The 24,319-nt window shown below is 42.8% G+C and overlaps 1 protein-coding gene across 1 annotated transcript; it reads left to right on the forward strand.

Moving 5' to 3' along the window:
* Positions 1 to 2,750: 2,750 nt before the first annotated feature.
* Positions 2,751 to 18,350, forward strand: LOC306943377 (uncharacterized protein). Its single transcript, XM_079529662.1, has 3 exons — positions 2,751 to 2,836; positions 6,175 to 6,306; positions 16,870 to 18,350. The coding sequence occupies exons 2-3, from the start codon at positions 6,207 to 6,209 to the stop codon at positions 18,084 to 18,086; spliced, it is 1,317 nt and encodes a 438-aa protein (XP_079385788.1). The 5' UTR covers positions 2,751 to 2,836; positions 6,175 to 6,206; the 3' UTR covers positions 18,087 to 18,350.
* The last annotated feature ends 5,969 nt before the right edge of the window (positions 18,351 to 24,319 follow it).

Below are 24,319 nucleotides of genomic sequence, written 5' to 3' on the forward strand. Positions count from 1 at the left end.
TCATGGTTTTTTATTGCTATGCTCTACTGTCTTGTTTTCACTCTGTTCAGCACTTTGGTCAGCTTTGGCTGTTGTAAAGGTGCTATACAAATAAAGTTTGATTTGATTTGATTTGAAAGCATCATTCAACAGCAAAAACATGTCTGGACTATAGTCTAAAAATGGTAAATGCAGCTCACACCATTTACAGTATACTTATATGCAATTGATCTTCAATTTACTGTATATTTTTTAAATCACAATCTGTGAAACTAACATAATTTAAGCCACACCCAGCGTGATATTGAATTCCATTGCATCACTTGATTGATTATCAATGGTGTTGTAGGTGCTGTCATCTGGACTCTCTTGGCTGAAATGTCATCATTGTCTCCACCAGGATCAGTGACCTTTGGTGGCATTATGGATTGCTTGATTGATTTATATCAGAAAACTGTATTGTGACATGATCCGATTAGATGTTATAAAATAAGATGACACATATCCCCCCCCCACACACACACACACACACACTCACTCTATCCATTTGTTAGTCTAAGTTTATTCTAATTTTTTTTCTAAAAACATTTGGGTCATTTCCGGTGATAGGTCCATATATGGTGTGAGTCAGACGACAAATGTTTGTAGAGTGTGTTTAGTTGTAACCTTTACATCAAGACATTGACAGATTGTGTGGTTTGAATGTCTTATTGATGGAATGAATTGAGTTTCAGTATGTCGCTGTGCTATGGGCACTTCAGAGGGAAAATAATTCATTCATTCATTCATTCATTTATATGTGTTATATTATAGGCTCTGGCCTGACAGCGTGTTCGAGACCTATTCATGACGACCTTTGCTGCATGTCTCTCCCGTCTCCTGTCTCTCCCTCCCTCTTTCCTGTCCATCTTCACTGTAACTAATCAATAAAGGCACAACAACTATCATTATACAACAGGTCGTTTCGAGGAAGCAATCTGTTGAAACAGCCTTCTAAGTTCTAGCCATGGTTCAAATGAGCACCACGCCACACCTAATCAAAACAAAGAATTCAGCTGCTCTGTTTTCCCAGAGCGCAGCAAACTCGGTGGCTAGGCTAGCTAGTTTCTTGAGACATTTGTGGTCGTAGTGACTACCTCTGTCATTAAAAAAATATGTTTTTTTTTTTTTGCACGGTGGCACAGTTGGTAGTGCTGTCACCTCACAGCTAGAAGGTCCTGGGGCCAGTGGGTGCTGGCGGCGTGTTTCCTCCTCCGCGTCCACAGTGCCGATACCCGAGGCGGGGTTGGCGAAAGGGCCTTTCTGTGTGGAGTTTGCATGTTCTCCCTGTGTCCCCTAGGGTAGGTACCCTCTCAAAAACATCCTAAACTGCCTCCCCCTGGCCAGCCGGGGCGCCTGATGGAGGGGAAAGGAACTGGTTGGAATAACGTGTTCCTTCCACGCGTTAGGTGGTATAGGTGTATAACTGTATAGGTGTATAACTGTTGTATAATTGCAATATTACACTTGAGGGTGTGGTTTAACGCGATTAATGCCACTTCAGTGACTACGTCTCGTTCCTGACCGCATCACTGTCGTGGCAATAATCACGTTAAACCACACCCTCTCGTGTAATATTGCTTAAATAAAAGTAACTATCATAAGCCAAAAACAATTCATGAAAAAAAAGAACCACCACTAAAGGCCTATATGCCCGGGCTCTGGACCGGGCCCCTGCCCAGGCTCCGTATATGGAGTAGACTCCCAGACTACATGCAGTAGGTCGATAAGATCAGCTTGATAAGTAACATACTGGTAATTATCGGTTGATTTTCACTCAAATCCGTTTGTTGAGTCGGTCAGACCCACGGTTGTCCAGAACTGCCACAAAAGCTAGGCCTCTGCCCGGGCTTTGGACAGGGCCCCTGCCCAGGCTCCATATATGGAGCTGGCTTGTTCTGACATCTCCTGCATAGTCTCCATGTTTGGGCTTGCCTGACAAAGGACTCCAATACAAATAAATAAAAAATAATATATATATATATATATATATATATATATATATATATATATATATGGGATGTGTATATAAGGGATGTGCCGATGAGACATTTTGGCCGATATTGATATCCGATATAATGAAATGCTAAAAAACAACTAAAATCGGCCGATACTGATGTGTTTGCCGATTAATCTCCCATCACTATTCGCATTGCTTGCCTGTCATCAGGCCGCCGAGCAAGACTTACACTTAGCTGACACATTGATCAAAATAACAATTATTCTACATGCTCTAATTGTCTATACTTCTTGTAAATTAAGTAATGCAGATGTTTAACTTTTGATAGTGTAAAATGAAATGGGTCCATTTGGTTTAATTTTACACTCAAGAGTTGAAGATATGGGTTAAATATCTAATAAGACGCTTATTAGAAAAACATTTGGTTACCAACTCTCCACCATTTAGCTAGGGACCACCTGGAACTCCCTCAAGGACGGAGGACCACTGGTTGAAAACCACTGGTGTAATGTATATGTAGCCTGGCTAATAAGCCAGACCGAATCATCCGTTGGCAAAAAAATAAATTGCCTGCTGGCGGATTACGCGACAGTGTGATTTGAGTCTGGCTTATTAGCCAGGCTAATGTATATGCGGCATAGTATTTCACTGTACCATGGCTCCCCCTAGCGACCGTTTATGGTACGTGCACGCTCCAGCAGCAGCGCTAGTGCGCATGTGCACAACCCTATAGCGTGTTCGCCGGACTGTTGACACTTTAATAATAACAGTAAAACTAAAAGGTGTCTTTTGAAAACAGCTCGTTAAGCAGCAGGAGGACGTTTGTTTGTTAGCAGCTCAACCACTGAAACACAGCAGGTAAGATGGTGAACTGATTCACGTTGTGTCTTTACTTAGCCCTGTGCTTACAGCGAGTCTCTCTCACTGACGCCCTGCCGGACATCCACTGCTCACTATCAGCTTTTCCCATTGCGTGCGAGGGTTTACAATTCCCCGAAAATAAACAAAACGACATAACTACTCACCGACACAAAGCCTGCTAGACCTTGGTAAAAGTCTATTCTCGAAGCTGGGAAGCGTCTCGGGTCCCCAGCTTCTCTTTAAAATGCACCTTGTGCCATTGTAATACAGCAATGTACCGGACAGAGTCATTTCTTCTACTACGGCATTTCCGGGTTTTGCCTGCGCCGATCATGGTTGGATTCATTTTATTTAATGACTAAAATAGTTCATTTTAGAGAGAAGCTGGGGACCTGAGACGCTTCCCAGCTTCGAGAATAGACTTTTACCAAGGTCTAGCAGGCTTTGTGTCGGTGAGTAGTTACGTTGTTTGGTTTATTTTCGTGGAATTGTAAACCCTCGCACGCAGTGGGAAAAGCTGCTAGTGAGCAGTGGGTGGGAGTCCGGCAGGGCGTCAGACAGTGAGAGAGACTCGCTGTAAGCACAGGACCAGGGCTAGTCTTAACTCTATTTATCTTTTATAATTGATTCATATTTTAAGATGGAACATATGATGAGTCGCATTTACTCTTATATCTGCTTGTTTGTTATGTGATCATAAACAACCAGTAGTTAATACTAGCAGCATCAGTAATATACATTGTTTGGTATTTGGTTGCATCTTTGCAACCAACTCAACATTATTGTTGATGCCACTAATATTAATGTAGGCTAACCATAACGTAGTGTGTTGTAGTATTGCAGTGGAGACAGACAGACAGACAGACAGAGGCGGAGAGTGGGAGTGAAATGGAGAGACAGGCAGGGGGGGGGGGCAGAGAGGAAAACAGGAGGGAGAGAGATGGAACCTGTATTGTAACTACCATGACTAAATCAGCTAAAAGTAACTTTATCAATGATAAAGCAGAGGAAAACAAAAACAATCCTCGTGAGCTCTGGAAGATAGGCAATCAACTATTCCCTCCACATTTCTCAGAGACTCAGCCATCTCTATAGCTCCAATTTTCACCCACATAGTAAACCTCTCCATCAAACAGGGACAGGTCCCCCAAGATTTCAAACTGGCCAAAGTAACCCCCTTGCACAAGAAAGGGAGTAAATTAGACCCCGGCAACTACCGCCCTATTTCTATTCTAAGCTCCATCTCGAAAGTGATGGAAAAAATAGTCTATGAACAGGTTGAAAAGTATCTTGCCACAAATAAATGAATGTACGAGTTCCAATCTGGCTTCAGAACATCCCACTCCACTGACACATGCCTTCTCTATTTGAGCGACCACATCAAACATGAGGTGGATGCTGGCAAATACTGCGACATGGTCATGCTGTACCTCCAAAAGGCTTTTGACACCGTGTCTACCGAGTTCAGCTCTGAACTCGGTAGAATCTGCACCTGGCTCGCTGATAACAAACTATCTTTACACCTGGGAAAAACTGAATCCATTCTCTTTGGCATTTAGTAATCTCAGCAAGGCAAATGGCTTCTTGGTTAGAGTGGGTGACAATGTTAAGATAAACGTAAAGATGAAATTACCTATCTAGGTTCCATCCTGGAGGCTAATCTTTCCGGTGATAAAATGGCCACCAACGTAATCAAAAAAGTCAACCAAAGAACAAGATTCCTTTACAGGATCTCCTGGTCTCCTGGTCAACAAAAACACCTTGAAGACCTTAACAGGAGCCCTTGTACAAGGTTTCTTTGACTATGCATGCACCTCCTGGTACCACAGCACCTCAAAGGGAGAGGAAGAGGATAAATGGACCAGAGCCTAGCTCTAATGCCGTTGCATTTAGAGTTACCGGTATGCAGAGGCGTCTGGGAGAAATGCGAGGCCCTGTGCGGGGGGGCGGCTCCAAACCGACCGCAGCTTAAATAGGTGAAAAATCAACTGCAACGGAACGGGCTGCGATGCGATTATTGTTTCTTTAAAAAAAAAACACTGCCTAGCGCGAGGCCTCGCATGCGCGAGGCCCTGTGCGGCCGCACCACTCGCACTACCCTTAAAGCGGCCCTGCCGGTATGTCACTGTTGACTTCCGGCGCTCACATAAATGCAGACCAGCCTCTCGACTGTAGCGAAAATATAAAGAACGTTTCACCTACTCACCAATACAAAGACGGCTTGTGTTGAAAGCCTACTTTCCACGGTGGACGCACTCTGAGCCCCCCACCACACGTGTAAAATGCACTTTTTGGCCAGAATAGGACTTTCTTTTTTCACTGGAAGAAAAATACTTTTAGTTACTCCACTGTGCCCGATATTGCCAAGAAAAAAAAAACAAGATTTTTCCTTAAAAAAAGTATTTCTGGCTAAAATAAAGCAATAAGCCACGAGAGGTCTCAGGTTACCAGGTATTTTACAATGGCTGGGAGGCGTAGTTATGTTACAAACATATAACAATATTAACCTCATAAAACTATTAAATTCACAAAAGTAGCTACGCTTTGTGCCACCAGAGCGAGCCACACACTTCCTTGTTTTGCTCGGCAAGTAGGCTATGTGACGGGAGAATAGTGCTTGATGTCCCTACGGGGCTGCCTGGAGCTAGCCTGGCGCGGCCAGACTCATAGCGAGGGTTCACTGATGTTTCCTCCCCGCACAGGGCCGGTTCTAGGGGGGGGCAGGGGGGGGCATAGCCCACCCAAACGTGCGTCCTGCCCACCCAATGTGGGTTTGACACCCCACCCGTGCCGGCGGAGTCGCCCCCCTTACAATTCTGAGTGGGGCTGGCTAAATCCGGCCCTGTCCCCGCATATGAAAGAATCTTCAGTGAATCCCCGTTATGAGGCTGGCCAAGCCAGGCTAGCCTGGAGCCACATATTAACAGTCATATGAGTGTGGGCGGTGCTTACACGCCCGCACGGCCAGCGTGTGTAAGGCAATCGAGTGCTCCCCTTCCCCAGTACAGCTACAAGGCTGCAGGATGATACGGTCACGTGACGGTAACCAGCCAATCAGAATCAAGTATTGGGACTAACAGTTTTAGAAAGGGCATTTTATACGTTAGCTTAGTTAGCTTATAAGCTTAGGGATCGGATGCATTTTGTGATCTTAAATTAAGCAAGATCTTTACGCAGACATATCGATGTCTTTATCTTCCCAAGATCCTGGTTCATATGTTGGAGAGTTGGGCTTAGGTCTTAGGTTACCTGGCTTCTGCAAATATTATTGTTATTAATATATTCTCCAGTAGGTCTCCAGTTATTAAAGTCCTTATTCACATGCTTCCTTTCAGACCAGTGTGTGGAGTCCAGACTGCAGGTGAAGATGAACTCTCCAGACTCAGCCAGGGACGTTTCTGTTAAACAGGAGAAACCTGAAGACATTTCTATTAAACAGGAGGAACCTGAAGACCACCCACAACTCGGTACGTATTTTCAATATGTGACCGGTTACAGTAGTTTGATATACAAGGGGGCCATGGTCATTTTTCAGTTTTTTACATATTATGAAACTGCATAATGTAACCTTTCATATGATGTATTGCTCATTGAAATTGGGTGAAAAATGAAGAAGATATGACCATCTGAAACTTGTTGAACCAGAAATTGCAAACTAGAGAATTTCCCCTTCAAAGATTCTAAGAGATTTTAGCACCTCTGAGTCCAGGAATGGGTGTGACAATAGATACTTGTCTCCACCCCTAATGGCTTGCATAAACACTCCCCCACCCACTAACCACTCCCCCCACTTGGTTAGCTGTCAATTAGCTGTCAACTGCACAGAATGACTTGAGTGGACACTTAATATTCTATTCTAAGTATGTGAGTAAAAAGTTACTTGTAGTGTTTAATTGCTAAATGTACTGTAAAGCAGTATGAGATGAGAATTAGATTAGTTTGTTTATTTTCACATACTTGAAATTTGCATACATGACAAATAAGAGTGGCATAAGAATAAACAGTTTAAAATTGCACTTTGTCTGGGACTAAAGAAATATATACAGTTTAAAATTGCACTTTCCCTGGGACTAAAGAAATATATACAGTTTAAAATTGCACTTTCCCTGGGACTAAAGAAATATATACAGTTTAAAATTTCACTTTCCCTGGGACTAAATAGTATACAGAATATACAGTTTAAAATTGCACTTTCCCTGGGACTAAAGAGTATACAGAATAAAGTTTAAAATTGCACTTTCCCTGGGACTAAAGAGTATACAGAATATAAAGTTTAAAATTGCACTTTCCCTGGGACTAAAGAGTATACAAAATATACAGTTTAAAATTGCACTTTGCCTGGGACTAAAGAGTATACAGAATATAAAGTTTAAAATTGCATTGTGGTCAACAATGTTCAATCAATAATATGACACACGTAATGAATGTTCAGGCATGCAACACAATATAAATGTTCCCCACCGCAAATAAAATAAACCGGCCATCAAAACATCCACAATCCAATTATCTGATCGCGTCGATTACTACGAATAACTACACTCGGACAGTCTTCTTTGGTGCTGTGGACTTTGGTTTGGGCTTTGGTTTGGGGCAGGTTGTGTCTGGTTTGGGCTGTGGTTTGGGGCAGGTTGTGTCTTGTGCATCATCACGACAGAACTTTCTGATTTCTTTAAAAAGATATTCCTGACGGGCTGTGTCCAGTCCAGGTGGGGGTTGTACTGGAAGACCACGTACTGGGGGTAAGACAGTGGGATCTTTGAGCAGCTGAAACTCCACTACTTCTGAGTCACGGTCTTTTTGGGCCATCACCACACCAGGCTTTGTGGTGTCAAACCTGAAGTGCTGGTAGCTCTTTATCTGTGGGAGTTTGCGGAAGTAGGGAGTCAGGTGGTTTTGCCAGTCGAAGCCTTCAACAAGCACTGTCCCATCTTCATGTCCAACAAGCTGGGAGAGGTTCACTCCCTTCTCCTCAGAGCTTTTAGCCATCACTGTCGCGATGTCTGCCAAGTTGTCAACTCTGCTCCTCCTGTAGACTTGTTTGAACAGTCCAAAGCACCAGTCAGGACCAAACTTGGTGTGGCCAGCAATCAGCAGGTGGATTCCAAGCTTCAAGTGGAGCTTGTGAATGGTTCTCCATGCACAGTACCAGAGCATGAAGTTGTTTTTGTTTTGGCCACTGCAGTTGTCACAATGAAGGTCAACGTATTTTTCTCCAACTCCATAGTTGTTGAAAAAATGATGCAAGTAGCTGATGACTGCATTGCTGCCTTTTCCTGATGCCATGCCTTCATCAATCAGGTAATTCACTTGCTTCGCCAATCCTTCACAGTGGATACCGAAAAGGCCACACTTGCGTGCAGTGAGGAAAAACAATGGGCTAACCTGGAGAGCAGATGAAGGGTAGTGCACCTGAGAGAAGAAACATAGGAAAAACAAATATATACATTAAAATCAATATCCTGACTGAATACAGAATGGACATTGCTACGACAGTAACATGCAAGGCCCTCTGGAGTGAGTGTGGAAATGTAGTGGCATCATCAAATCAAACACAGTCAACAATAGTGAGGATGAGAATCATTCTTACCTGTTGTGCGAAATCAAAGCTGTAGTGCATTGTGATGTTCCTGCTTGCATGTGTGGAGGGGCCTAGAGACAGCTTGTTACCTGAGGGATAATCGCCTTCCACAACCCTCGGAAGCAGTTCAGTCCAACAACACGTTTCCCTGCAATAGAGAGAAAGAGAGACTTAATTAAAATGGGCTGTGTACGTACAATACACCACTTAATCCCTATTAAATAAATATTATATTATATCAATATTTCAACAATTGCTGATCTACAAGCTCACTCCTTTTTCTTTTTTTTTCAAAACAATAACCTACCATCTTCCATTGCAGCCTTGTAGAGACGCCAGACTGATGCTTTGGTCACATTACTTGGCAACAACTTCAGGCTGTAATCCTTGTGTCCGGGATGTCGACCAGGCAAAGATATGGCATGGACCTCTGCATAGTTTGTGATGAATGTCAACACCAATTTGATGTCATCTTTAGTCAGAAACGTATTGTTCGTTCGGGGAGCCTTTTTCCTCTGCCGTGGAGTGAAACCATTCTCCTTGTAGTGTTTCTTAAGGGCATTCAGAAGGGTGCTGCTGATCCTGGACAAAAACAACACAAACGCTGGGTTACAAACTAACAACGTTATGAAATACAGTGTAAGTCTGCCTGGACTCTATTTACTGTTTAGTGCTTGGATCCGGTCTAGAGCCCACCCACTTAAACATACACATACATGCACGCACACGAACGTTTCCGTATCCGCTCTATACCGGATGTTGTTATAAACAGCGCTAACGATAACAGCACTGCAAATTAAAACACGCTACTGCATCATGTATCAGTCTTACTTAAAACAAACTCATCATAAACAGACTGATTTCAGAGACTAGACCCTGAATATAAACAAGACGATAATGAAACTCACCCATAGACGAAGCAAAATGTAGCTCGACACACCACGATGGCGTTCACCATGTATGTGGATCTGTTGAACTTTCGCTTCGCGTTGACTTTCTTTGTGGATTGAGTCATTTCGGAGTCGTTCATACAAGTCTTTGTGGTGTATTTTCACACCCTAAAACTCACTAAACTGTAGTAAACTCTAGAGAGATGAACTAGGCTAACGCAAACTGTAGAGTAGTGAAAAACCCCGTCAAAAAGCATCGGATCGGATCGGAGAAACACAGGCAGAGAGATGAACTGAAGATCCATGTTGACCATTTATTGAAACCAAAGACAAAGGGAGAGAGCGTCCCGCGGCCCTGACCCGCGGGAGCTCCCAGCAGACTGACCGTAGCCAGCTAACACTGAATGATTTTCACATTGACAATTGACATGATATAGTACAGAATTGAATTCAGAGGTGGAGTTAAAATTAACATACAGATCAACAGATGGCCTTTAGGTTAGCAGATGGCTGTCCCACTGTGTGTTTTGATTCACACCTGTGACCAGCTTCAAGCAGTATAGAGACACACGGGGACTACAAATGTCACGCCCCCAAATGAGACAGCGGCCCCACTTCTGGTCCGTTTCAACAGTGTACTGCAGCTGCCAATGCAATCCCTATGAGAGGCATCATGAAATACCCTAATTTCACTGGTTCATTACTGAGGCTATAGCGATTTTTTTTGTGTTCTAATAAAGTGTCCCATATGTTTGATTTGTCCTTTTCAATGTCACATACCTGCCATCTCAATATACATCCTACAATGTACTATAATATACTCCATCAGTTTGTGAAAAGTACTAGCATTGTAATTCTCAAGTCAAAGTGGTCGCACGGTATATACGTCACGGATGCATCCCTTGAGGTTTTCAATACCCAGATGTATTTGTTGTATTTCGTTTCATATGCTATGAATTTGTTGAAAATGATCTAAACAGCATCTTGCAAGACTACTATTAATACTCATCTGGAGAATTCACTAGGTAGTTGAAAATGTCAGGATGTCACTTCTCCATTTAGCTGGGTTATTTTCCCATGCAACTATTCAGCAAAGTTAATTATACAACAAGTTGACAGCGGTAAAACACACCGTCGGAGCTCCGTGGTAGGTAGAACATATATAGTGAGCCCGTGACATGTTCAAAATATAGACATGAATAACAAAGTCAGTCGGGATCGGGATGTATATTGAGAATTCCACTCTTCAAAGTCGGCGCTCGTAGCCTCGTAAAGGCAGTGACGTCCCTTAAAAGCGACAGGTTCTCTGTCTGCCGTCTCCCCTCTGCTCCGTTAACATTATGGGTAACTCATTCAAGTGGTAAATTAAATGTGAAATACATCCTCTATTGAGAAAACAACAATATATGTTGACAAAGACACTTAGTACATTTGGAAACATATTTTTATTCAAATCAATATAGTCTTCAGTTCATTTCATATTATTTTAAAAGTAGGCTAACTACAGTTGAATTTCAACGGACTTCTATGGGCTGGCCTGCAGTATCCATGCCAACGGACCAGAAGTGGGGACGCTGTCTCATTTGGGGGCGTGAAATTTGTAGTCCCCGTGTGTCTCTATAGAACAAAGCTTTAGCCACAGGGTACTTCATGAGAACTCCTATTCTGATTGCTCTCAGACTCCAAACTATTCTGACCAGACAATACGTCTCCACTTAACCTGTAGTACCAAAATGTAGTGTAGTTATTGACAGAATATAGCATTATGGCCATATGGACTATATTTACGATTCCACACTCCCCCCTTATGACAATCACAAGATTGGCATACAAAACAATACATATAGTCCATATTCAACTGTAGTACACCCCCCTTTGACTCCACATAGCCTACCAAACATCAGGAAAAACAACAACAAGTGACAACATTACACAAAGTTCCCAAAATGATTACAACTGGTTCAAATTACATGTTCTCGTTCTTCTAAATGATTCTTCTCCTACATCCTTACAATTTCATCAATGTACACCTAGCATCACTTTTCGACACATCACGACACTCACAATACCCTGTCTGTAACTTCAAATCACTTTTTTAAACGAATTTCACATAACCTTATCGATCAATGATAGAAATTAAACTTTAAACATATACTGACATTAAATCACCACAACACTTTCCGTCTTAACCCCTTTGTTTCACTTTGAAACTCCCACTTTGTTTGGAATAATTATTGACCTTCAATCTTAATAACTAAACACCCAGTTTAATATGATATTAAGAGTAAAACATAGCCATAACCTTCATTTTCAAATAAGTTTTTCGGACATGTTCGATAAATTCATTTATATTCTGAAACTACTCCTTCAAAGGCTTGGTGAGCGCGATGCGGGGAAGGGAGTGGGGCAAAATAAGTCCGATGCCAATACGATCCTAGCCAGAGGCCACCTCCTGCTTCAGACTAACAAGTCACAGTTCAACTTAACCAGGGTACTATCGGGTTACGTTACTTATCCTGACCCTAACTTTTCAAGTAACTACTTGATGAACGCTAACTCCCTCACGTTTAAAGGCAAAAGCTTTCTCAATAACAACAAAAGAATCTTTGCACGTCGTGACACCCTAACTGCCTCTAGTTGACATTATCGTAAACTAAATTTAACACGAGAAAAGAATAATCAGCTCTACTAATTCTAAGACGATTTTATACTGAAGCGTATGAGAGTGGCAAACGGGATCTCGTTCGTCTGACACAGGGCATCAATTAATCTCAATAAAGCTAAAATTATTTAAACATTCTCCAAATTACCCCATAGACTCTATTTCTTGAATCAACTTCTTAACTAATTTAAATTCGACAAAACACACAAACATCAACGTATGCCTACATATACGCTGAATAGACTCACATTTAGACACACTTTTTGAATACAGATAAAGACTAAATGAATCTCTCCATCTGTTATTAATAAACTTCTTATAATGTCGCCATCCTCATTGTCTCACCTCGTGTCCGTTTCAGCCATGCGTGGTCAACCTGAGGCTGCATGAAAGTTGCTGTTGAACTCGCGCACCGTCGTCGCTCTGCTTCCATTGTCCCATCCAACACAGCACCATACTCCCCCCTCCAGACATTATATGAATACGAAATATCACATAAATGACTGGAAAGAAAAACATGAACGCATGCGTAGCTACAGGCCTCATCGAAACAAAGAAACGCCGCAAAACGAGCTTGCAGATCCGCTGTTTCTGAAGAATGAAATGAACGCGGACGCCGTTCGTCCGTGACCACCTCCGCTGATGAAATGAACCATGCGCTGACCGCTCTCTTCTCCCTGTTGATGAAATGAACCATGCCGAGCCGCGCGCCCCCTTCTCCCGGCGCATGGACCGCTGATGAACTCTCCCGGTCCGCCGCTCGGTGAAGGCCGTGTAGATGAAGCGTTTCCCCGCCTCCCTCCGACCGCTGAGTAGAGTAGAGTAGCCAGGGAACCCCTCGAATCGCCGCTGAGCATCGCCGCTCCCCGGGCTGGAGACCCGCCGTTCCCCGCCGAGACGCGAAGAGAAGCATGGTCCCCGTCGACGCGCTGTAGAGGGCCTCTCCCCCTGTTAGCCGAGTCCAGGTCGCTGATCATCAGAGCCCCGGAGCGCACCGCTTGCGCCGTCGTCGTCCATTCCCGCCGTTGAGAAGACCACTTCTTCCCGCCGTAGACGAACGCCGTGTCCCCGAAAAAATCAAACAAACCTCCAACCACCAAAATTAGACTGAAATAACCAAAAAGCCCCGCCGGCTCTCTTCTGCCAGGCGCTGGAAGCACCAAAGACACCGGGTTTCAGGGCAACATCATGTGGTGTATTTTCACACCCTAAAACTCACTAAACTGTAGTAAACTCTAGAGAGATGAACTAGGCTAACGCAAACTGTAGAGTAGTGAAAAACCCCGTCAAAAAGCATCGGATCGGATCGGAGAAACACAGGCAGAGAGATGAACTGAAGATCCATGTTGACCATTTATTGAAACCAAAGACAAAGGGAGAGAGCGTCCCGCGGCCCTGACCCGCGGGAGCTCCCAGCAGACTGACCGTAGCCAGCTAACACTGAATGATTTTCACATTGACAATTGACATGATATAGTACAGAATTGAATTCAGAGGTGGAGTTAAAATTAACATACAGATCAACAGATGGCCTTTAGGTTAGCAGATGGCTGTCCCACTGTGTGTTTTGATTCACACCTGTGACCAGCTTCAAGCAGTATAGAACAAAGCTTTAGCCACAGGGTACTTCATGAGAACTCCTATTCTGATTGCTCTCAGACTCCAAACTATTCTGACCAGACAATACGTCTCCACTTAACCTGTAGTACCAAAATGTAGTGTAGTTATTGACAGAATATAGCATTATGGCCATATGGACTATATTTACGATTCCACATCTTTATAATCGCCAAAATAACCAGGTCTTTCTGGTCCTTTGTAAAAGATGCCATGTCCGTTCGGGTCTCCCAGATCATGTCTGGATCGAGTTGTTTACTGCAAGACAAATGCGGCTGTTCTACGTTCTCTTTTGATCTTTTATGACATCCGCAATCAAAGTGTATTATTTTCTCCATCTCTGCTGGTCGGTCGGTGTCCACTGTGACATTATTCACTTCTGGTACAAGTAAAAGCGAGGCGATGCCGACCTGTACACCACCCGGCCCAGCTGTCCCTCCAGTCTCGTCGTCGTCCTCCTCGTTTTCACAACACAGACTCCTGTTGATTTGATCGAAAACAACGCCATGGTCTTCATCATCAGCGTCAGATTCGTCCGTGAGCTCTAAATCCGAGTCACTGCCACCGTCACCGTGTATGAAATCTAAAATAAATCCTTCCAGGAGACTGCCTTCTGCATGTCCATTTAAAGCGTTAAGCAAGCGTTGTGATTCAAAGTTACTAGCCATCACAAACAAACAACAAGTCAAGAATGATGTTGTGTTTACTGACAGCGTGAACACATGGTACTTATGGGCGGTGATCGGCTACGTGAAACTGGAGAACAATAGATAGGTATGGCCAATCGAAACAGCTCTATGTAAATACGTGCAGGAATGTTCACACCCCCAAAATACGCATATAATCTTTCATTACAGAGACATTTTTGCAATGTAATTACTACGACTTAATGACACTAAAACAACTTTCTGATGGAATAAAAACATTCTTTACATTCCAACTGTGTTAATGTGGCAAAAAACGAAAACTAAAAAAATAAAAAAAAAGCTATTTTGGTCTATTGTGGAGTTTCATTATAGCCGACTTGTGGTTGAAAATACTGTAACCGGTCACATATAGGATCATCTTGGCAAAACATATCATGACAATTATAATATCCGGATATTGTAGGACCACAATGGAAACAAGTCCCCAGGACGTTATCCCTAAATGTTTTACTGTACGTACCTGCGTGCTATGTACATTGTTTCCCTAATAAAGTATTTAATCAATGAATTGATTATGCAATAAAATAAAAAGAAAACATGCACCACATTGTTCTACAGAGTGGAAATAGAGCGTCGCAGTCCCGCCCCCCTACCATGGCCCAGGAAATGATTCCCCTTTCATGACGACGCCAGGCCCAGGAAATGATTCCCCAATGCATTTTTCCCATAGACATTTCAAAAAGTATTTATTTAAAGACTGTTACGCCGCGGACAAAGCCAACTCTTGTCGTGACAAATCATGACATTTTTTTGGGCCGAACAAATAATTAGAAAGAAGAAACACTTTTTTTGTTGTTTTTCTTCTTTGAAATTATTTTGTTTGGTCCAAAATATTGTGTTTGTTGTCATGAGTTGTCACAACTCGAGTTGGCTTTGTCCGCGGCGTAACCGTCTTTAAATAAATACTTTTTGAAATGTCTATGGGAAAAATGCATTTGGGAATCATTTCCTGGGCCTGGCGTCGTCATGAAAGGGGGCGGGACTGCGACGCTCTATAGGCCAAAGCATCTAGAACAGGGTTTGTCTGTCACACAGCTCACGAATCAGAGCCACCTCCAGCCATGAAAGCCAGAAATGCCTGGTTACATTTTGGTAGCATGGAGGCATTTGAGAAGGACTGCTTGAACCTGGAACTCCCAATCTCAGAACAGAAATTCCAACCGATTCTAAAATTGTTTGTTAAAGGGGGAGAAGCAGGGACATTTCCCTTTAAAAATAATGATGCATATCTATCAAAGACCCCCAAAGATGTCCAGTTTTAGAAAAAATCAAAGACTTCGGCCTGGTTGAGGTTCTAAACAAAACACCCTCATAGCTAGAGTATAGCCTCTAGAGGGAGCCATTTCCCCGATGTTGCACGTAGGTGAACACAGCTCTCGGCTTGTCCATACATTGCGCAGTGCTGCTTGTTGCTACTGCGCACCACTTATAATGGTTGGTCTGTGGTTGGAAATGTACAGAAAAAACAGGCAGTACAACATTGTGCATAAAAGTGATATAGCCTAACGATTCTTTGAGGCAACAAGAATAATGTATCGTCCATGTAGCCTAAACAGTTATGTTGAAATCTGCTCGTATTTATTTCATCCTTAGTGAAGAACTATGTCCATCGTGTAGAGCAGGGGTTCTCAACCCGTGGGTTGCGACCCCTCGGGGGATCGCAAAATTGAATGGCTGGAAAATGGAAATTAAGAGTTTACATAGTATGTGGTGCATGCATAAACTTTCCTTAATGATTATATCTGGTTTCAGTATTCATTTATGATATATGTTCTCTATTATTACGGTTATTTTTGCAGTCAGTTTGTATTGGTGGTGGGGAGGGGGGGCGGGGCGGTGGTCGCGAGAAATGACCAAAGCATTTCCGGGGGTCCCCAGCCACAAACCAAATTGGAGTTGACCGGGGTCCCGGCACAGTAAAGTGCCGCGGCACACAGGTTGGGAAACACTGATCTATGGTGTTGAAAATCATGTTGTGTTTCTGCTCCTAGACATCCCGCACATGGTTGTGTGTAAAGAGGAAGTTTCTCCTGAACAAAGGCGGTGACACTTTACAATAACAACCTGTTATAAAGCATTTATAAAGATTTATAAGCAGTTTGTAGATGAGTAATAATCATGAACAGACTTTGTTGACATCCGTAAATGTTTACCTAAACATTTATAACTGTTATGTTTAATCACAACAACGTCACGTTTACTTTACCTCCTCAGTGTTTGGGTCGGGACATGTAGGACTGTATGTGTCTGCTGTCTACGTGCATATGCGCGAAATGTAGCGTCTTCTGGATGCATCTCTTTTGCATTAACATTTCAATGGCCGAGGGTCGTTAGAGTATATTGTTCCGTCGTTATCGCACGTCTAATGGTTAGACGTGTGACAACAAACGACGCAACAATAGGAAGCCTGAAGCCCAGTAGCTATAATATTGCTTTCGGGGGAGGGTTAGTGTTATTTTCGGTCAAATCAGGTGGCACACCTGGACACATCAAACGGCACAGTAAAGTGCCGCGGCACACAGGTTCGGAAACACTGATCTATGGTGTTGACCATCATGTTGTGTTTCTGCTCCTAGACATCCCGCACATGGTTGTGTGTAAAGAGGAAGTTTCTCCTGAACAGCAGAGGAGTCCCTGCAGTCTGCTCCAGGAGGAACCGGAGCCTCCACGCGTTAAAGACTGCTCTGAAGTTGAAGTTGTACTTGAATCTGACACTGAAGTCACTGAAGACAGTGATGATTGGGGGGAGACAAGTGGAGGTGTGCACACTGGAGAAAAACCTTTCCACTGTAAACATTGTGACAAGAGTTTCAGTCAGTCAGGTAACTTTAAGAAGCACCAGCGTATCCACACGGGAGAAAAACCTTTTCAGTGTGAACATTGTGACAAGAGTTTCAGTCTGTCAGGAAATCTGAGGACACACCAGCGTATCCACACGGGAGAAAAACCTTTTCAGTGTGAACATTGTGACAAGAGTTTCAGTCTGTCAGGAAATCTGAGGACACACCAGCGTATCCACTCTGGAGATAAACCTTTTCAGTGTAAACATTGTGACAAGAGTTTCAGTCTGTTAGGTACTCTGAAGACACACCAGCGTGTCCACACTGGAGAAAAACCTTTTCAGTGTAAACATTGTGACAAGAGTTTCAGTCAGTTTGGTTCTCTGAAGATACACCAGCTTGTCCACACTGGAGAAAAAACATTCAACTGTAAACATTGTGACAAGAGTTTCAGTCAGTTTGGTACTCTGAAGACACACCAGCGTGTCCACACTGGAGAAAAACCTTTTCAGTGTAAACATTGTGACAAGAGTTTCAGTCAGTCAGGTGACTTTAAGAAGCACCAGCGTATCCACACGGGAGAAAAACCTTTTCAGTGTGAACATTGTGACAAGAGTTTCAGTCTGTCAGGAAATCTGAGGACACACCAGCGTATCCACTCTGGAGATAAACCTTTTCAGTGTAAACATTGTGACAAGAGTTTCAGTCTGTTAGGTACTCTGAAGACACACCAGCGTGTCCACACTGGAGAAAAACCTTTTCAGTGTAAACATTGTGACAAGAGTTTCAGTCAGTTTGGTTCTCTGAAGATACACCAGCTTGTCCACACTGGAGAAAAAACATTCAACTGTAAACATTGTGACAAGAGTTTCAGTCAGTTTGGTACTCTGAAGACACACCAGCGTGTCCACACTGGAGAAAAACCTTTTCAGTGTAAACATTGTGACAAGAGTTTCAGTCGGTTTGTTTCTCTGAAGACACACCAGCGTGTCCACACTGGAGAAACATACTAGCTCGAAACAATCGTACTGATCCCAACTGATAACTGCGGTCTTGTCCATTGATACCAGTCGAAACGGGTGGAAATTCCCAGAATAGGAATGTTGGGTTCACTTGGCGAAGTTCATTTATTTGATATTTTTTGCAAAGTCAGTCCAAAGTTAAAACATTTCAGAACAGTTGAACAGTTTAAAATATGTCTTTACATTAACCCATTAACCCTGTAAGACCCGGATACATTTCTACTTCCAAAAAAAAGATTTCAACCGAGAAGCATCGTTGGGTCTTACCGGGTTAAAGGACCACTTCACCACTTCTCAACATATATTTCACTAATGTTCATGTTCATCACTAATTTATTGTCACTGTGGTTATCTTCTATGCCCAAAACATTTACTTTTCAGGAAATGGAGATATTGATACACGTGTTCCAATGGATCAAATGGAGTTAGGGATGTCGGTAACGGTTAATTTTCCATCCGGGTAGCCGATGGCATTATCCGGTTAATTAACGGTTGTTGATTTTTTTTTCCCTTTTTTTTTTAATAGGCTACCCCAAATGTAATATGCATGTATAGGCTACATAATTAAAGTTGGTAGACAAATTGTATACATTTATTTATGCTCCTTTTTAAAAGACAAACAAAAAAGCAACATTTAACAATATAACTAAATTGTTGTAGGCTTAATCATCAATAAACAACGCATCGCATCTGCATGCATGCATCTGCGCGTCTACAGTACAGGGGTCCGTCGGTTCTAGTCCAAAACATAAATAAGTCCAGTCCAGATCTGAGCAGCCTATACCTATAAAGCCACTGGTCGCATGGGCTAAGCCTTTTTTTATTATTAAGGAAGATCAGCATGCATATCACCTTGTTCTGTTTGTTGACTTTTCGCTGACGAGAAAACCCTCAAACATCAATAGCCGTAAGCCGTGCCAGTGTGGGGAGGAGGAGGACTGGAGGAGGAAGCGGCGGCGGCTGTAAACGTTCTCCAGGCCAATAATGGATTTAATAATGCCAAGTAGGTATCTGCATTGATACAGTCGACATGTTGTGTTAATCTCGTCTCGCTGTCACTCGCTTAAGTTTTGACTACCGCAAAGCTACCGTTGTAGCCAACTAGCCATTGAAGTACAACAGAGAACTTTGGGACATTGAGGGGGCAGAAAACAGCGCCCGAGCGCTGTTCATGCAGCCTGGAGTGTGACAAGCTGGTCGGCGCAACAGCAATTTTAGGCATGTGTGCAACATGACAACTGTTTTAAAGTATTGTACAGTGACAACTACAGTCTCTGTAATGTTTATGTTGTACTATTACTAAAAACGATCTAAAATAAAGGCATTTATTATTATGGAAATTATCCGTAAAGCTGATAAGCATACTCGGATATTTCTTAACGGTCGGCTAGCCGGTTAACCCCTGACATCCCTAAATGGAGTTAAGTCTTTAATACTTTTCATGAAACCCACAGACACACTTAACTACTTTCAATCCTAAATTGTTCTAATTTAATCAAAAATAGCAACAATAGCTGATTAAATATGGAGATACGGTCCCAGGCCAACAGCAATGATATACAAACCTAATCGTGGTGGACAGTTTGATGCGTTATTTGCATGTGGTTATAGACATATCTGAATAGTTTACATCAAGTATCAAAGTATTGTGGGCCAAATATAGTGTGTCTAACATAATTTTGGTTATGAATAATATGCATTTATTTTGAGGGCCGTCCCAAACATTTGACAGTGTATATGTTATTGTGAGTGTTGGACAACCTTACTCTAACAGTGTTGTCCTTCAGTGTAGTGTCATTGTGACATCTCTGTTCACGTAGCAGACATAGCACAGTACAAAATATGTTATTCATCTTTCCTGTTTCCTGTTTCTGGACTCGGCATCCATCAGTAAATCAGAAGGATGCCGCCCAGCACCCATTCTATGTCCTCCTGGGTGATGGCTGCACAAAACTGTCTTTTAAGCACAACTTTAAGCTAAAGCATCGTGCTTTTGCGGCTGCGGGCCCCAAACTCTGAAACATGTTGCCCCACCACATTAGATCTGCCGAGTCAATTGGGGCTTTTAAATCCCTCCTCAAAACTCATCTGTTCTCCCTCGCCTTTAATTGCACCTGATTTACCTGTATATTGATTTCCAGCTCTGTGCTATTGTATGCTCTGTTTTTTATTTTATTGTCTCTTTTCATTGTTTTTTATTGCTATGCTATACTGTCTTGTTTTCACTCTGTTCAGCACTTTGGTCAGCTTTGGCTGTTGTAAAGGTGCTATACAAATAAAGTTTGATTTGATTTGATTTGATTTGAAAGCATCATTCAACAGCAAAAACATGTCTGGGCTATAGTCTAAAAATGGTAAATGCAGCTCACACCATTTACAGTATACTTAAATGCAATTGATCTTCAATTTACTGTATATTTTTTAAATCACAATCTGTGAAACTAACATCATTTAAGCCACACCCAGCGTGATATTGAATTCCATTGCATCACTTGATTGATTATCAATGGTGTTGTAGGTGCTGTCATCTGGACTCTCTTGGCTGAAATGTCATCATTGTCTCCACCAGGATCAGTGACCTTTGGTGGCATTATGGATTGCTTGATTGATTTATATCAGAAAACTGTATTGTGACATGATCCGATTAGATGTTATAAAATAAGATGACACATATCCCACACACACACACACACTCACTCTATCCATTTGTTAGTCTAAGTTTATTCTAATTTTTTTTCTAAAAACATTTGGGTCATTTCCGGTGATAGGTCCATATATGGTGTGAGTCAGACGACAAATGTTTGTAGAGTGTGTTTAGTTGTAACCTTTACATCAAGACATTGACAGATTGTGTGGTTTGAATGTCTTCTTGATGGAATGAATTGAGTTTCAGTATGTCGCTGTGCTATGGGCACTTCAGAGGGAAAATAATTCATTCATTCATTCATTTATATGTGTTATATTATAGGCTCTGGCCTGACAGCGTGTTCGAGACCTATTCATGATGACGACCTTTGCTGCATGTCTCTCCCGTCTCCTGTCTCTCCCTCCCTCTTTCCTGTCCATCTTCACTGTAACTATCAATAAAGGCACAAAAACTATCATTATACAACAGGTCGTTTCGAGGAAGCAGCCTGTTGAAACAGCCTTCTAAGTTCTAGCCATGGTTCAAATGAGCACCACGCCACACCTAATCAAAACAAAGAATTCAGCTGCTCTGTTTTCCCAGAGCGCAGCAAACTCGGTGGCTAGGCTAGCTAGTTTCTTGAGACATTTGTGGTCGTAGTGACTACCTAAAAATATGTTGTTTTTTTTTGCACGGTGGCACAGTTGGTAGTGCTGTCGCCTCACAGCTAGAAGGTCCTGGGGCCAGTGGGTGCTGGCGGCGTGTTTCCTCCTCCGCGTCCACAGTGCCGATACCCGAGGCGGGGTTGGCGAAAGGGCCTTTCTGTGTGGAGTTTGCATGTTCTCCCCATGTCCCCTAGGGTAGGTACCCTCTCAAAAACATCCTAAACTGCCTCCCCCTGGCCAGCCGGGGCGCCTGATGGAGGGGAAAGGAACTGGTTGGAATAACGTGTTCCTTCCACGCGCTAGGTGGTATAGGTGTATAACTGTATAGGTGTATAACTGTTGTATAATTGCAATATTACACTTGAGGGTGTGGTTTAACGCGATTAATGCCACTTCAGTGACTACGTCTCGTTCCTGACCGCATCACTGTCGTGGCAATAATCACGTTAAACCACACCCTCTCGTGTAATATTGCTTAAATAAAAGTAACTATCATAAGCCAAAAACAATTCATGAAAAAAAAGAACCACCACTAAAGGCCTATATGCCCGGGCGCTGGACCGGGCCCCTGCCCAGGCTCCGTATATGGAGTAGACTCCCAGACTACATGAAGTAGGTCGATAAGATCAGCTTGATAAGTAACATACTGGTAATTATCGGTTGATTTTCACTCAAATCCGTTTGTTGAGTCGGTCAGACCCACGGTTGTCCAGAACTGCCACAAAAGCTAGGCCTCTGCCCGGGCTTTGGACAGGGCCCCTGCCCAGGCTCCATATATGGAGCTGGCTTGTTCTGACATCTCCTGCATAGACTCCATGTTTGGGCTTGCCTGACAAAGGACTCCAATACAAATAAATAAAAAATAATATATATATATATATATATATACTAGAATTTCGCCGCCCTTCGGGCGGCGAATCCTAGTTCCGTTGGCAGCGCAATGGGAAGAAGGAAATAGCGGGATTTGACAGACTCCACTCCAGTATTGTGCCCTTGACATGTAGTAACGGATGGGTATTATTATGATTTGTTGTATTTTCACATCAAAGGAAATTAATGTAAATGAAAATAAGCAGACATGAAACTGCTGTTTACTGTTTTTGTTTGCTTACAATAAATTACTGTTTTTGGAAACCAAAAGCTGTTGAGAATGGAGCAGAACATACTGTAGTATATTTTTTGGGGGACCTTGACTGCATTATAGTAGGGCTACAATATTTTGGATTGCGGATTGCAGTGACCCCACATTGTTTGTTCGGGAACAATATTTGTAGTTACAATGAGGGCTACATGAGCCGAAGGGAGAGAAACACTTCGCCTCTCTCCAGTCCGTGCATATGGTGCTGGTACGGATCGCATCGCTGACTGACATAAACACACCGTTACAATTCAGAGGCACTTCAATAAGAAAACTCAACTAATAACGCTTGTGTGTGTTAATGTGCCCGGTGCTGACGTTAGTATATAATGTTTAGATTGTTTTCCTGGCTGAATAACAACGGATCGCATCGCTGACTGACATAAACACTCCAATTCAGAGGCACCCCGCACGCACACACACACAGAATCCATGCGACTCGGTGCGTCGCAGTTGTCATGTTTCCATGAATAAAACGGGTCGCGCAATTGTCGTGTTTACATTAATGAAACTGGTGGTGCAATTGTCGTGTTTGCATGAATTAAACGGTGTATTTATGTAATGGCGCCGCTGTCCATCCAAGTCCGAATCAGTGTGTGTGTGTCTGTGTGGGACTGTGTGTGTTGTGGAAGACGGGGAACAATGTTGCCAGGGTCGTGAATTGTAAGCGAGTTGTAGTGTGTGTAAGTAGCGTGGTGAAAGGCTTTGTTTCTGGGTCTGTTTGCTTTTTTCTGGGCCTGTTTTCATAGACCTGGCAACAGTGGCCCGTGTGTGTGTGTGTGTGTGTGTGTGTGTAGTGTTGTGTTCGTGTTGTTCTTCTAATGTGTGTGTGTGTAGCGTGTAACTTCCGGTGTTGCAGAAACATAAAAGCTCTCGTGGGTCACGTGGTTGGCTTTGAGCGAATGGGAGAGGGGATGTAGTGTTGCCAGGTCCGCGTATTGTAAGCGAGTGGTAGTGTGTGTAAGTAGCGTGTTGAATGGCATTGTTTCTGTGCTTGTTTTCATAGACGTGGCAACAAATTAGGCGGGGGTGTCGGTGCTTGTGGCGTGTTTGTGTTTATTATTGATATTGATATTGTTTGTGAGTCTGGACGGGAGCCGGCTGTAGTGGCAGTGTGATGACAATTTTTACGCGTGTGGTGTTGAGTGTGGGCGTGCTGCGCGACATGAGGAGATAGCCGTGGATCGACGCGGAGGGTAAGTCTGTGACGTGTTAGTGTGTTTAGTGGGTTATTGCAGTGTGTGTTGCAGTGTGTCAGACACTCTTGGAGTGACGTAGTAGCTGGTGCCTTTTTTTCCTGGGTTGGGAACAGCGTTTTGGGCACACCTTTTCAATTGTATAATAGATGGGATGTGTATATAAGGGATGTGCCGATGAGACATTTTGGCCGATATTGATATCCGATATAATTAAATGCTAAAAAACAACTAAAATCGGCCGATACTGATGTGTTTGCCGATTAATCTCCAATCACTATTCGCATTGCTTGCCTGTCATCAGGCCGCCGAGCAAGGCATCGCCTGCCATCAGGCCCGAGCAAGACTTACACTTAGCTGACACATTGATCAAAATAACAATTATTCTACATGCTCTAATTGTCTATACTTCTTGTAAATTAAGTAATGCAGATGTTTAACTTTTGATAGTGTAAAATGAAATGGGTCCATTTGGTTTAATTTTACACTCAAGAGTTGAAGATATGGGTTAAATATCTAATAAGACGCTTATTAGAAAAACATTTGGTTACCAACTCTCCACCATTTAGCTAGGGACCACCTGGAACTCCCTCAAGGAC

The sequence above is a fragment of the Electrona antarctica genome (assembly GCF_951216825.1).
Source record: "Electrona antarctica genome assembly, chromosome: 19".
NCBI lineage: Eukaryota > Metazoa > Chordata > Actinopteri > Myctophiformes > Myctophidae > Electrona > Electrona antarctica.